Source organism: Silurus meridionalis, chromosome 11 (assembly GCF_014805685.1).
Source record: "Silurus meridionalis isolate SWU-2019-XX chromosome 11, ASM1480568v1, whole genome shotgun sequence".
In the NCBI taxonomy this organism is placed as follows: domain Eukaryota; kingdom Metazoa; phylum Chordata; class Actinopteri; order Siluriformes; family Siluridae; genus Silurus; species Silurus meridionalis.
This window is the reverse complement of record NC_060894.1, coordinates 10661766-10673681: the sequence shown is the minus strand read 5'-3', so window position 1 is coordinate 10673681 and position 11916 is coordinate 10661766. Positions and strand designations below refer to the sequence as shown.

At 37.2% G+C, this 11916-nt stretch overlaps 1 protein-coding gene across 2 annotated transcripts; it reads right to left on the bottom strand.

The window, feature by feature from the left end:
* Positions 1-237: 237 nt before the first annotated feature.
* Positions 238-11914, bottom strand: depdc1b (DEP domain containing 1B). 2 transcript variants are annotated; one of them, XM_046860371.1, is made up of 11 exons: positions 11715-11914; positions 9596-9861; positions 9380-9515; positions 9172-9299; positions 5953-6083; positions 5821-5868; positions 5581-5721; positions 5273-5439; positions 4514-4690; positions 3280-3471; positions 238-1884 (listed from the first exon to the last, which is right to left on the bottom strand). In XM_046860371.1, the coding sequence occupies exons 1-11, from the start codon at positions 11760-11762 to the stop codon at positions 1717-1719; spliced, it is 1602 nt and encodes a 533-aa protein (XP_046716327.1). In that variant the 5' UTR covers positions 11763-11914; the 3' UTR covers positions 238-1716. The 2 variants fall into 2 exon arrangements, with proteins under 2 accessions (XP_046716327.1, XP_046716328.1); XM_046860372.1 differs by having other exon boundaries at positions 1748-2035.
* Between the last annotated feature and the right edge of the window lie 2 nt (positions 11915-11916).

Below are 11916 nucleotides of genomic sequence, written 5' to 3'. Positions count from 1 at the left end.
TGGTTTGGACATGTGCACAGGAGGGCCATGGGGTACATTGGTAGGAGAATGCTGAGGATGAAGCCACCAGGAAGAAGGAAAAGAGGAAGACCAAGGAGGAAGTTTATGGATATGGTGAGGGAAAACATGCAGGTAGTTGAATTGAAAGAGGCAGCTGTAGAGGACTATGGAGACGGATGATCCACTGTGGTGACTCCTAATGGGAGCAGCCAAAAGAAGTGTGTAAAAACAAGTCCATTTGCATTTTTCATCTCTCCACATTCTTATTTCTTTGTACACATTTTTAATTACAGCAGTGATGACTGTGCATTTCAGACAAGAACAGTAACTATAGCATTTCAAATGATACAGATATACAGCTTGCATTATATATACATTTATCTTTACAAACAAAAAGACAAGCAGTGACTTCTATTGCAAATACACTTTCATATAAAGATTAAATGGGAACATTGTGCATGGTAAAATACTCGATTCATTATCAAATAATTGCAAACAACCAGGCAAAACAATAAACGTAACATTAAATATTGTAACAAAAAAAAATACATCCAATTTTCTTCAAATAAAAAGATATGTAAAATGCTTTTTTTTTTAAAAAGGGAAAAAACATTTTGTTTAAAAAATCTTTGCGGTACAAAAATAATGCAGTATATATTGAGAAGCGGATTTAAAAAAAAAAAAAAGGAAAATGATGTTCTTTAGTCTTTAGTTTAAGCTCCATACAGGTAAAGGCACTGTAGTAGGTGAAGACAGGTATGATTTAGCTTGTGTCTGTAACTAAAGGGTGATATTTAGGGGATGAGCTGAAATAGTTGATAACTGTAGTTCATGTTCATTGCCCGGCTTCTGTGAGCCAAGCAAACCGCAAGCCAGCAGCAGAACCTGGAACTGACCTAAAACACTGTTAATAAGAAAATCCTAGCAGCCAAAGAGAATGAAACAGAATGGTATCATGTAAAAAAAAAAAAAGCTCAGTGTAAGCGAGAGAGCAATACATTAAAACATTTCTAGATGTGTTTCAAACAAGAGAATAATGGAATGGCTGTGAGACAGATTCATTATTACATACATTATTAATATTAGCAGCCTTACTCTCTTTTTGTCCCCTATATGCTACAACACTGAAGCTTGTGAATTCCTGCATCTTTTCCTCTTCAGTGAATTTGTTTGATATGTTTTTTTGTTGTATAGTTTAACATTTAAAAAAAAAAAATAAATAAATAAAAAAAAAAAAAAAAAAAAGACGCAGCAAAACTAAATATATTGGCACCTCTGCAAAAAAAATTTTTTTACAATTACCACAGTTTCGTTAGCAACCAAATCACATCATGCTGCCATTATCACACAAAACACACACACTAACATACATATATACACATACATACATACATTGTTTTAATTTTTCTTTTCTTTTTCCCCCAGTCTTTGATGAGGTTGGTGATATGTTGTCTGAAAAATAAGACTTCAAGCAGTCATCACTGAATATCCTGATGACTACATGAGATGTATAACTTCGATACTCCAGAATCCAGTGTCAGTTTTTCAAGTGAAATCAAAAGCTAGAATATTCCAGCAGCAATGCAATAAAACGGAGCAATTCCAGCTCTAAAAATACTACAGAGTATAGGAGTTATGGGCTCATAACCATGGGTCTGTAGACAGTATTTTTTACAGTATTTGGCTGCTTTGTAATGACCTTACTGTATTTTCAGTTCAAGCACGGAAGCTCCAGCTCCGCTGGAAAGGCTGAGCAGGCTTCTTTTTTAGGGTGAAGAATGTCAGCTGAGGTTTGAACTTCTGGGGCCTCTCTGGAAACACTGCAGCTTCACTTTCGGTTGTAGGGAAGCGTCTGCGGTAGATGTCAGGATAGGATCTCTGGAACTGAGGCCAAGAATGATTCAATATTAATAGATTAGTCAGGTGAGTTGTTCGAATGTGAGTTGTTCGAATGAATGCAAGCTGCTGCAGTGGAAACAACTCAATAACCACAGGTTAGAAGCTGTATCTGCTCACTGTTTGGACTGTACCAGGGCTGTATGATATGGACACACAATACAAGGAAAAGTTGTTGGATATTGCAAAAATAGGTGACAGAAGTAAAAATAATTGTTTATGGTCTGGGACAAAACTTAAAATTTCAAGGACCAAAATATAAAACAACACTTAAAATGCAAAAAAATAAAAAAATAAACATATTAAGCCATATTAAACAAAACATAATTAATTGCTCCCGGAAAAGAAGCCTCAAATCACAGTCTCAGAATACTGAAAGCCTACTGTCATATGACACCTAAAAAATCTTTTTTCTGTGACATAATGGCCCAGTTTCAGAACATATTTATTGTGAAAATGATAAATAATAATCCTCTGTTTATCGTGGGCGGTTATGTTCCAAAAGCGCCCGTGATAAACAGACGCCACCCCATAAAAATGCCATTTTATGTATACAGTACTGTATTAACATTTTACTTAATTTTATAATTATATACTATATTAATAATTATATTTTTATTAATACATTTCATTATTTTCAACATGAAACTCCATAAGAACAATTCCCTATAAGTCTTTTGGTCTATCATGCTATTAGCAAGAGACCTGGAAAATCAGATTCCACGATAAACTGGGGGTGCGTGATTCAGACCGCAGTAAAGTGGGGGATTACTGTAATAAATAAAAGTATTTCTGCAAGTCATTCTGAATAAGAGCATCTGCCTTATGCCTTAAATGTGCATGCAAATGAAATGATGCAGGCGAACTAAAAATCAACAGGAACAGAAAATAATAAGCAATGAACTTTACTGCAATAATCTCTATTCTTACACCTCACACAAAACACCTCTGCTAAACAACAGACATAGAACTCTTTAACAACAGGTCTTGTTTGGAGTAAGATAGGACGTACATACGAACCTATACTAGGTATACTTTATTTCATCAGCCAGCTGAATCAGGCATGAACAATGTGTCAGCAACAGTGACTTCAAACACATGGCCAAAATAAGTCAGTCTACTGAATGGAATGCTGTTAAATATTTATGAAGGATTTTAAGATTGCAATTCCATTAGAGAGACCCTCATAACATTGAGTATTGAAGACGGCTGAAGGAATGTACTGTAATTGTCAATGACAAGTTTGCAGCAAAGTTTAATATCAATTCTTTTGTAAAAATTCCTGCATACTTTTATGCACAAAGTACAAAAGACATCATTCGTGCAAAACAAACGCAAGTCCTTAATGTCTACGAAAGAGTGAATCTCTTTGGAATCGCTAACCTGTTTCAGTTTCTTCTTCTTGTCCTTTATAGACATAACCTTGTCATGAATTATCTCTTCTAGTAGCTCCACTAGAGCTCCCTGGGACCCTGTGACTCGCTGCTCCTCAAACTCTTTCCTGCTGATTTGTCTGCAGAATGTTTGCGGTGGCATCTCCAGCGTGGAGTCCGTGTCAGCACCTGCATACTTTATCTAACAAACAAGAAAGAGTGAAAGGCGACTCAACACATTAATGAGATTTGTAATTTTTCTGTGCGGTTCATGAGTAGCAAATACTGGTCAAAACCTGATAATGGTCAGATCTAGGATGGAAATTGAAAGTCAACAGTTGATTTGAGTGCATAATAATAAAATACTGTTTGTTGAAACATATGGATGATTCACAATGTTCTAGTTTTGAACTACCGTAATTTCCGGACTATTAAGCGCACCCATATATAAGCCGCACCCACTGAATTTGACAAAGATTTTTATTTTGAACATAAATAACATGAATAAGTCTACATTGAAACTAATGAACTTTACACAGGCTTTATTGAAAGACAGTGTCTGTTACACGGCTTGTATCTAAATAGTAGCCTACCAAGAAAGCCATTGTTCACTGTCTTCCTCCTTCCTTTCACAACAATTTCTCTCGGGAGTTTATCTTTTGGCATCGTCGTGCGTTTAAAAAAGCTTTTCTCCCGATGCCGTGCAGCTCAGAACACAGAAGTGCGTTTTTTCATGCCCGGTTGTTTTCAGCATAATGAATGATTTGCATTTCCTGTTGACAGTCCGAGTGAGCGGCAGGTCAAACGTCAGAGGAACCTCATCCATATTTATGATGTGGTGCGGCCCGATTCAGTGGGAGCGCAGCCGATTTAATATAAAGAGTTTCATTGGTTCACCCGAACCCGTTCGGCAATTTTATTGGTCTAATGTTATGGTACTCAGTTTTTTGGCTTGAAGTTTGTGAAACTGGGGAAAACCCAGGGAAAATGTATAAATAAGCCGCTTCGCTGTTTAAGCCGCGGGGTTCAAAACGTCGGAAAAAGGTAGCGGCTTATAGTCCGGAAAATACGGTAGTTAGTTTAGAAAAAGCAAAAGATTTTTCTAAACATTTGTGTGTGCATGTTTGATATTTTCATGCATGGCACTGATTTGCATTTGGTGACACCCACAAGAGGCACAATAGGCAAAGTTTATATGTATATGTGCATGCATGTGTATGCCTGTGCATGTGTGCGAGACTAACCTGAGCTCTTCGCAGGTGCGATATATGCTCCTGCACAGATCTCTGCAGCTCGGAGGGGACCTTCAGCACGTTTTCATGGTTGTCTATCATGAAGTTGACAAGTTTGGTAGCCAGCAATTCATCCAGGTCCACTTCATCTGATGAACATAGAATGCAGCGGGAGAAGGTCTGGACCATCTAGCAAGAGAGCAGGGGGCTTAAGTTATTCATTAATATTTGTACACAAAAAACCTTCAATATACGCGTAACTACTGTATATCCAACACAATATGAATTAATATTGAAATAATTGCACATAATCTGAACATATAATTTACCAACTTCTAATTTTTATAGTAGTGTTAATTGATATTATAATATTGGCCTTTGCAATAAAGACATCACTGAAGTCTAAAAGAAGACCCAGATGACTACTCTAATTGCTCTAAATGACTACTCTAATGCTGCCTTTTCACCACTTTCAGGGAAAAAATATCAGAAGTCATTCATTTTCAGCAGAAGATCACAATGAGGTTATGGGTTGCACCTGTGCGTAATTTTCCAATCTGGTTATGGATGAATTGAAAAACAATTATGCTGAGAATAAATCTGCCATGCAGGGGAAAGTTCTACTTAATTAAAGGCTTGAAATGAAATACATGCATACTGTAGATATTCAGTGACAATACTCTCAAAACACTTCTAACACTATAAACGAATTCCTTTGACTCAAGGTAAATATCTGCGCTCATGTTAGAGAGAATTAAGAATGTAAATAACCAGGGTACGTGTTCCTATGGTGTCGTTAAGTGGTGGGAGAAGATGATTGTTGCAGGCTTTAGACATCAGGCGCAGTAATAACTGCAGCTTTCTCCGGTTGGCTGGAGGTAGGAGAAGGCAGCAGACCTGCAGTGCCTCAACCGCAATCTGTTGTCGTGGAAGTAGTCCTGAAAAAGAGGAGAGAAGTAGGGGATGGCATGGGAGTTGTTCTATAATATCGCCGCTATTCAGGTCCAACAATAAATAAAGGATTTAAAGGTTGTTCTAATATTGACAATTGATAACACTGTTCTCTATATTTATCTTACCCAGAATGCTGACACAAATGTCATACATCTGGAACGTCAGCAGTGGTTCTCTTAATCTCTGGAAGTGTTCGGCTACTGTTCGAAAAACATCTCGCTCAAAACCGGAGTACATGGGCTGATTAACCTCATTTCCGTTAGGCCCTGAAACAACATACAATTTTGTAAAAAAGGGATAGGATTAGGAATTAGAAAATGAAATGTACACACATTTCAAGTGACAGACAAGACTTTTTTACTTACAATTTGCCAAGCACTTCATTGCAGATAAAACCCAGTGAGGAAGGTCCTCTGTAAAACAGCAGATGACACTAACATCAAACAAATATTTCTATGAATTTGCAATTTTCAAATTAATTTCAATCTCACCCTCACCTGCTTTGTTCTTCAGAACAACAATGCCCTGTTTGTTGACATTAAATACGTTGTAGACAATGTGCTTGGAGTTTAAGAGCTTCGCGTCGAGAACACCGTCTAAGGACTTCAGCCCCAAAATGCTCTGCAAACTATTTAACAAAAGCGTTAATTAGGAATCAGGGTTGGACAAATTCATCAGTTAATGTTATTAGCTAGCATACCAGGGAATTAAAACCACCAGTCCACTGCCCAGTCCCATTATTTGCTTGCCTGGTATTGCAAAAAATCAGACATTATACACACACACACACACACACACACACACACACACACACACACACACACACACACACACACACACACACACACACAGTGGAACCTCACCAGTTACGTGCATTAATATAGACTAGGGATGGCAAGATTCACCATTTTCAATAGGTCATTAGCATAAAAGTTAACGGTATGATGCATCTATTTAAAAAAGCATGCATCGGACACAAGCTGACATTTATATATCACAATGCATAGTTTATAACATATTTGCATCGGTAAAAAATTTTTTATTTATATGTAGGGAGTGAGACTAAAGTATGAGTTTCAAATCTCAATGTACAATAAACCTTGTCAGTGTCCTAATAAGAACAGTGAAGAAAGCGTATAACAGCATGCATGCTATTTATATACACTGGCGATCAAAATTAGAGAACAATTTATAAACAATTGAACAATTCTGAAATAATGTCATCTTCACTGCTCAACAGTTGAAGGAGTTTTTGTCCTGTCTATACCATGCTACCAAAACACCTTTTCCACAAAATAACTAAGGCATTTAAAAAAAAAAAAAAACATTATTTTCCAGAAAACACGCTGATTAAAATTAGAGAACACTTTCAGATACCTCCCAGTTATTGGTGTTAATCTGGTACCTGGTGCTAATTTCCTTGATTATCTGTCAACCCCTATTTAACTGGCAGCCTAACTTCCAGTTTCACTGACTCTGCAAGATGGTGGGCCGTTCTAAAGTGACTGAAAGACTCCGGCAGCAGGTTGTCCAGATGAAGGCCAAAGGGATGACCCTATCAGCCATAGCAAGACAAGTTGGTCGTTCCAAATCTGTGATTTCAAGAATATTGACTCTTTACAACATCACAAACTCATTCAAGTCCGCCAAGAAGGCTGGTCGTCCACGGAAGACAAATACAAGAGAGGACAGGATACTGCGGAGGATCTCAATGGGCAATCGTTTCCACACTGCAGCTGGAATTGCTCACCAAACCTCTCATTAGCAGAAAGAATCAAAAGGCTAGACTCAGCATGTTGTGTGGACAGAGGAGAACTGGTCCAAAGTTCACTTCAGTAATAAAAGCAAGTTTAATTTATTTGGGTCTGATGGGAAACATTATGTTCGGGCGACAAACTGGAGAAAGACTGAACCCAAAGTGTGTAAAGAAGTCAGTGAAAAGTGGAGGAGGAAGTGTCATGGTTTGGGGCATGTTTTCTGCAGCAGGAGTTGGGCCTCTTATACAGCTACATGGCAGAGTGAATGCAAATGTTTATCAGAACCTTCTTCAACAACATATAGTTCCTTCCCTCCGTTCATCACCCAATCAGCCCGCAGTGTTCATGCAGGACAACGTTTCATGTCACACAGCAAAACGGGTAAAGCAGTTCCTTGAAACTGAAAACATTGAAATAATGACATGGCCTGCCCAGAGTCCTGATCTCAACCCAATAGAGAACCTCTGGAAAATCCTTAGCGACAAAGTTATGGCCAAGAAACCCACTACAGTCACCGAACTGTGGAGGAGACTGGAAGAAGAGTGGACCAAAATCACACCAGAGCAGTGTGAGAGACTAGTGCTGTCCTGTGGCCGCAGATGTGCTGAAGTCATTCAGAGCAGAGGCCTGTACACTTCCTACTAATTGCTGACTGTTGTAAACTTCAGAAAATTTTGTTGTAATCTTTTTCCATGCTACAGTCATTGTTGTTCTCTAATTTTGATCAGTGTGTTTTCTGCAAAATAATTTTTTTTTTTTTTAAATGCCTTAGTTATTTTGTGGAAAAGGTGTTCTGGTAGCATGGTATAAACAGGACAAAAACTCCTTCAACTGTTGAGCAGTGTATATATAATTATTAGTATATGTGCTATACTTTTATTATTTAGAAAGTGACCAATCATTTGTAAATAATATTTTATATGTAAATGTATTTCTCTTTAATAAACTATTTCTTAAGTGTGTCCTCTCAGCACCACCTCAGCACTCAAGTAAATTTATGATTTGCTGTCTGACTGATCCAAAGAAATAAAAGCGAATTATTTGTACTATTGCATTATATTTTTCCTATTGCATCATATTGCATTAAATCGCATTGTGTTGCATCAAATCAAAATCAGATAGTAATGGGGTGAATTATTCAGCATTGCATCGGTAGCTGCTTTATATGGAACTTTAATGTATCGTATCGTTGACTATGCTACGAGATGCATATCGCATTGGCTTCTGTTATGGAGAGGCACATCCTTAATATAGACTATGAGAAATTAAGAAGTTTATGTTTATTATAGTCACATTGTGTTTTTACAAAAACAAAAACAATCAGCATTTCAGCTATTAAATGTATGATTTGTTTCTTACACTACAGTGCAGTTAAATTCTCAAATCTAATTGGTGAGAAGTCAGATGTTGACATTAACTGGATTTAAAAACGTTTAATCAATAATCTCGATTTTGTGACTTATTTTAGGAGACTTTTATTTGGCACTTATAGAAGTTATGGTTGTAAAAACTGTGAAACTGTTGACACTGCAGATAAGAAAATATTGTGTTTTCCAGTTTCTCAGTTAAAAAGTGAGGTTACATTTATCAAATAGAGAGAAAGAGAGAGAGAGAGAGAGAGAGAGAGAGAGAGAGAGAGTGGGTGAGGGGGGCTGATGAAATGACTGAAGGAATAACTGTTCATCACAACTGAAATGTCACTGAGAACAGGAAATAATTAGTTACTTAGATTTTCAACATTCAATTCAACTTAATTTGTTAAAATGCGCAACTTGTAAAATTAGTCTTTTTCTGGCTGTTCAGCTTATTTTCTCTAACAGTTGAGCAGCAACAAAACTAAACCAAACAGCCTGGATATGAAATCTGCTTGTTACAAGGAACTAATTTGTCCTTCCCAGATAATTAGTGTTATAAAATATATAAAGTTAATGTATTATCTTTTTCAGATTATATACAGACCGGTTAAAAGTCATCGACTTCCATATCTGGTCCACATGCTTTGGTGTGATCTCTCTCCTCCGGATCAGCTTGCACTCAGGAACTTCCCCTATGGCAATGCTGTGCCTCTTGTTCCATGTCTCAGAATTCTAATAAGACAGAAATTCTGAACATGTTTCACGTTTTCTCACACAAATTTTAATAGTTTACATGTTTTCAAATCCCTTACCAAAACAAGGGGCTTCATGGGTATCGCTGAGGGCAGTTGTGCATCATCACAGTCGTCCCATTGCAGCATCTGTGGAATAACCTCTCTAAAAGGCAGGCGCTGAGGAACAGGCTTGAAAGGTGACTGTGGAGGAAATCTGATATAAAATTGTAGAGTTAACTTACACATACACCTCACAGTAGAACAGACACGAAACTAAGCACATCATCTTAGCACCTGTATAAACGTCCGTTGTCTTCAAAGTCTTCTTTTCCAAAGCGTCCTTTAAAATCTTCAATCACATGGTTCTTGAGGAACTTTCTGAGCAGCTGTAGAGACTGATAGCGGGTCACCTCAGGCCCAAAGTTCTGGTTACATTTTAACAGGTTGTGGAGATAATCAACAGCCTCTGAGCCGGTGAAGCTGTTGTCGTAACTTCGAAAATGAGCCCAGTGTCTTTTGATGGGCATCCCTTCACGAAAAAGCTTTATGGTTTCATTCCACTGAAAGACAAAAAAGGAAAGCATCATACACATCACAAACAATACATTATTTATAGAGTTGTCATGGCTTATCAGTTAAACATATGCTTACCTTACTGTTATATATATATATATATATATATATATATATATATATACATATATATATACACACACACACACACACACACAATTTAGTCTCTTTTTATTGCTTATTTTCTGCCATTTTTGTATCATAACATTTTTTTACAAAGCTCCTCCATAGAGCAGTATCTATTTCTTGCCCTTTAGATGTGTAATCAACAAAAGTTGTCAAATCCACAGAAGAACATGGCATTGCTGACTATATAACTGTGTTTATAAATGTGTTTAAACTCACATCAGCATCACATGTTGGAATTTTTATTTTGAAATCAAATCCATTATTACACATCATTATTGCAAATTGACAACACAAACCTTTAGGCAGTTGTCAAGCATGCTTTTTCTGCTAATGTTAACAACATTAACTCACCGACACTGAGACTCTGTGCACTCTGTGCATTTTAGTAGTTACCAAGACTTTTTGAAAATTTTGAAAAAAATTTTTTTTTTTTTTAATTCAAAATAAAAAAGAAAGCAATGCAGCAGGGCTTTATGTCATGTTCAACTCACCTTGTATTAATTAGGTAAGTTAGGTAACTTAATTTGGTGTCACTCTGTAAACTGAGAAAAAAACTTGGACCTGAGCAGTTGATTTAGGAATTTGAGAAAAGCCTTTTAGGGTTTTACTGGTTGGATGTTTAGAATGAAACTTTAGTGAAGCACAATTCCACCCCACAAATCCGAACATCTCTTGCATACATGCAGAATTCTGTAAGGTCTCGTGTCTATAACAGCAGGAAGGAAAGTAGCTGTCTCGTGTGCCTTCTTTTGTCATCCAATTTAAGTTTGGTTAGCTGACCACATTGTGCAAAACCCTTTCTCCACAAAATGATGCACACAGTTCATCAAAGGTGTGAATGACTGCATCAACATGTGATCAGTGCGAACTGGGCCATAGTCTTAGATTTGTACACAGTCCTAAAATAGATCACGTTCTGAAGCTTCATCTGTGTCTTCCAGCTGCATTGCATTTTGACCACAGTTCAATGAGATTTGTATGTATATATAAATAAAATACACACTCTGCACAATGCAGATGCACAATGCAGCACACACAATCTGCACTTCGGTATACTATGCAATGACTGCGCACAACCTCGGACTTCTCAAAGAAAAAACAAATACAACAGCAAGTAACAAACACCACAACATCATTACCGTGTAAACATACAGCATGTGTTTCAGACAGGACTTTACCTGTAAGATTACATGAAACGTGTAGTAGAGGCTAAAGCCTTGCTGTGGTATAAAAGAGACTTCCGATGTCTATATTATTCTTTACTCGACCATACAATGCATTACGGGCACAGACATAAGTGTACATTTTGTGTAGGAAATTAAAAACTTCAGGGCAGTTAAAGAACTTTACCAAGAATGAAAGAGACGCCTGTAGCGTTATAAAAGTGAGCTGCATACCAAGCATAGTTACAACGCTACAGAATTAGCTACAATAATTCCACGAATTTCGTAGACTCGATTTTAACTATGCTAAGCTAACATCCTTATTACTGAGTACTGAAGCGGACAACGTTCCAAACGGTGTAGCGCGTATACTCAAATTGAAAGCGTTTTAGATAGACTTCGAAGTTTCGGAACTACAAGCACCGTAATTATTCTTAAATACGAACCACAAATTAACGTGAAACATGAAATAATTTAGGAGAAAAGTTTTAAGACACGAAAGATAATCGAAAACGGATTTTCAAAAGCCAGCGCGTGCACAAACTTACCAACTTTGTTGCCCTGTAGGGACCGGGGCCAATCATATTCCCATCCATTGGATTTTTAATACTATTTATTTAACAAGAGATCACTTTTGAACTCAATTATACATCGGTTTCGCGTCCATCAGACTTCCTCGCATCCACTTCCCAATAAATAGTTATAAAAACAGGGAGGCACGCTAGTGTTTGAAACTGGGCACATCAATTC